Source organism: Anarrhichthys ocellatus, unplaced genomic scaffold, assembly GCF_004355925.1.
Source record: "Anarrhichthys ocellatus isolate YVR2014 unplaced genomic scaffold, GSC_Weel_1.0 scaffold188, whole genome shotgun sequence".
NCBI lineage: Eukaryota > Metazoa > Chordata > Actinopteri > Perciformes > Anarhichadidae > Anarrhichthys > Anarrhichthys ocellatus.
In genome coordinates, this window is record NW_022280218.1 from 104415 (window position 1) to 105230 (window position 816).

Genomic DNA, 816 nt, shown 5'->3' on the forward strand with positions numbered 1-816 from the left:
CACACACACACACACACACACACACACACACACACACACACACACACCTCCGTGCAGGTAAATATCCTATCACTGATCAAGTTTCGATCTTACTTGGATATGCATCAGGTCAAAATGTTTGAAAAAAGTGGAAACCACATGTGGTTCATAAAAAAAAAAAGAAAAGCATGTAAAACATCCACAAACAATGAACAATTAAATAAAGTTTATAGAAAAAGTACATTAATACAAATATATTAAAACAACAAATATGTTTTTAATAAACATAAATATATGTCCAATTCATCATCACATATATCACAAGCTGCATCATCTACGCTCAACAATATTACATTAAGTTAGAAGAGTCTAAACACACTTCTGAAAAAGTTATCTATATCATGCAATAAGTGTGTGTGTGTGTGTGCGCGCGTGTCCCACACCTACCTCCTCTGCATTGTAGTGTTTGAAGCGCAGGACATCTCCAGGCCCAGCATTGGGTGAGTATGGGATCTTGGGTATGCCTGTGTGCACCATAAACGTTAATATTCAATGAAACAAACAGCACATTGATCTCCTTTAGTCATGTGACATGAGGAACACGTGCCATTAAAGCGACATGGAAACGAGAGCACAGCATATCACACTGTAATACAGTAGCCTCGGTGTATATTAAAAAAAATACAAAGACATACAATCGCGGTGGTTTGTTTGGGCAAACTCGACATGATGTGGACTGTACTTTTGCACAAGTCATTGTTCGCGAGTCGCTGCAGCGCAACACGACGACCACACACACACACACACACACACACACACACACACACACACACACAC

At 39.3% G+C, this 816-nt stretch overlaps 1 protein-coding gene across 1 annotated transcript in view; it reads right to left on the minus strand.

Annotated features, from left to right (window-relative positions):
- The window catches only part of LOC116400663 (xylose isomerase-like), a 5245-nt gene that overhangs the window by 3603 nt on the left and 826 nt on the right, over positions 1-816 (minus strand). Inside the window, exon 2 of the mRNA XM_031878608.1 lies at positions 427-503. Coding sequence (XP_031734468.1) covers positions 427-503 — 77 coding nt within the window. The remainder of the gene's footprint in view (positions 1-426; positions 504-816) is intronic.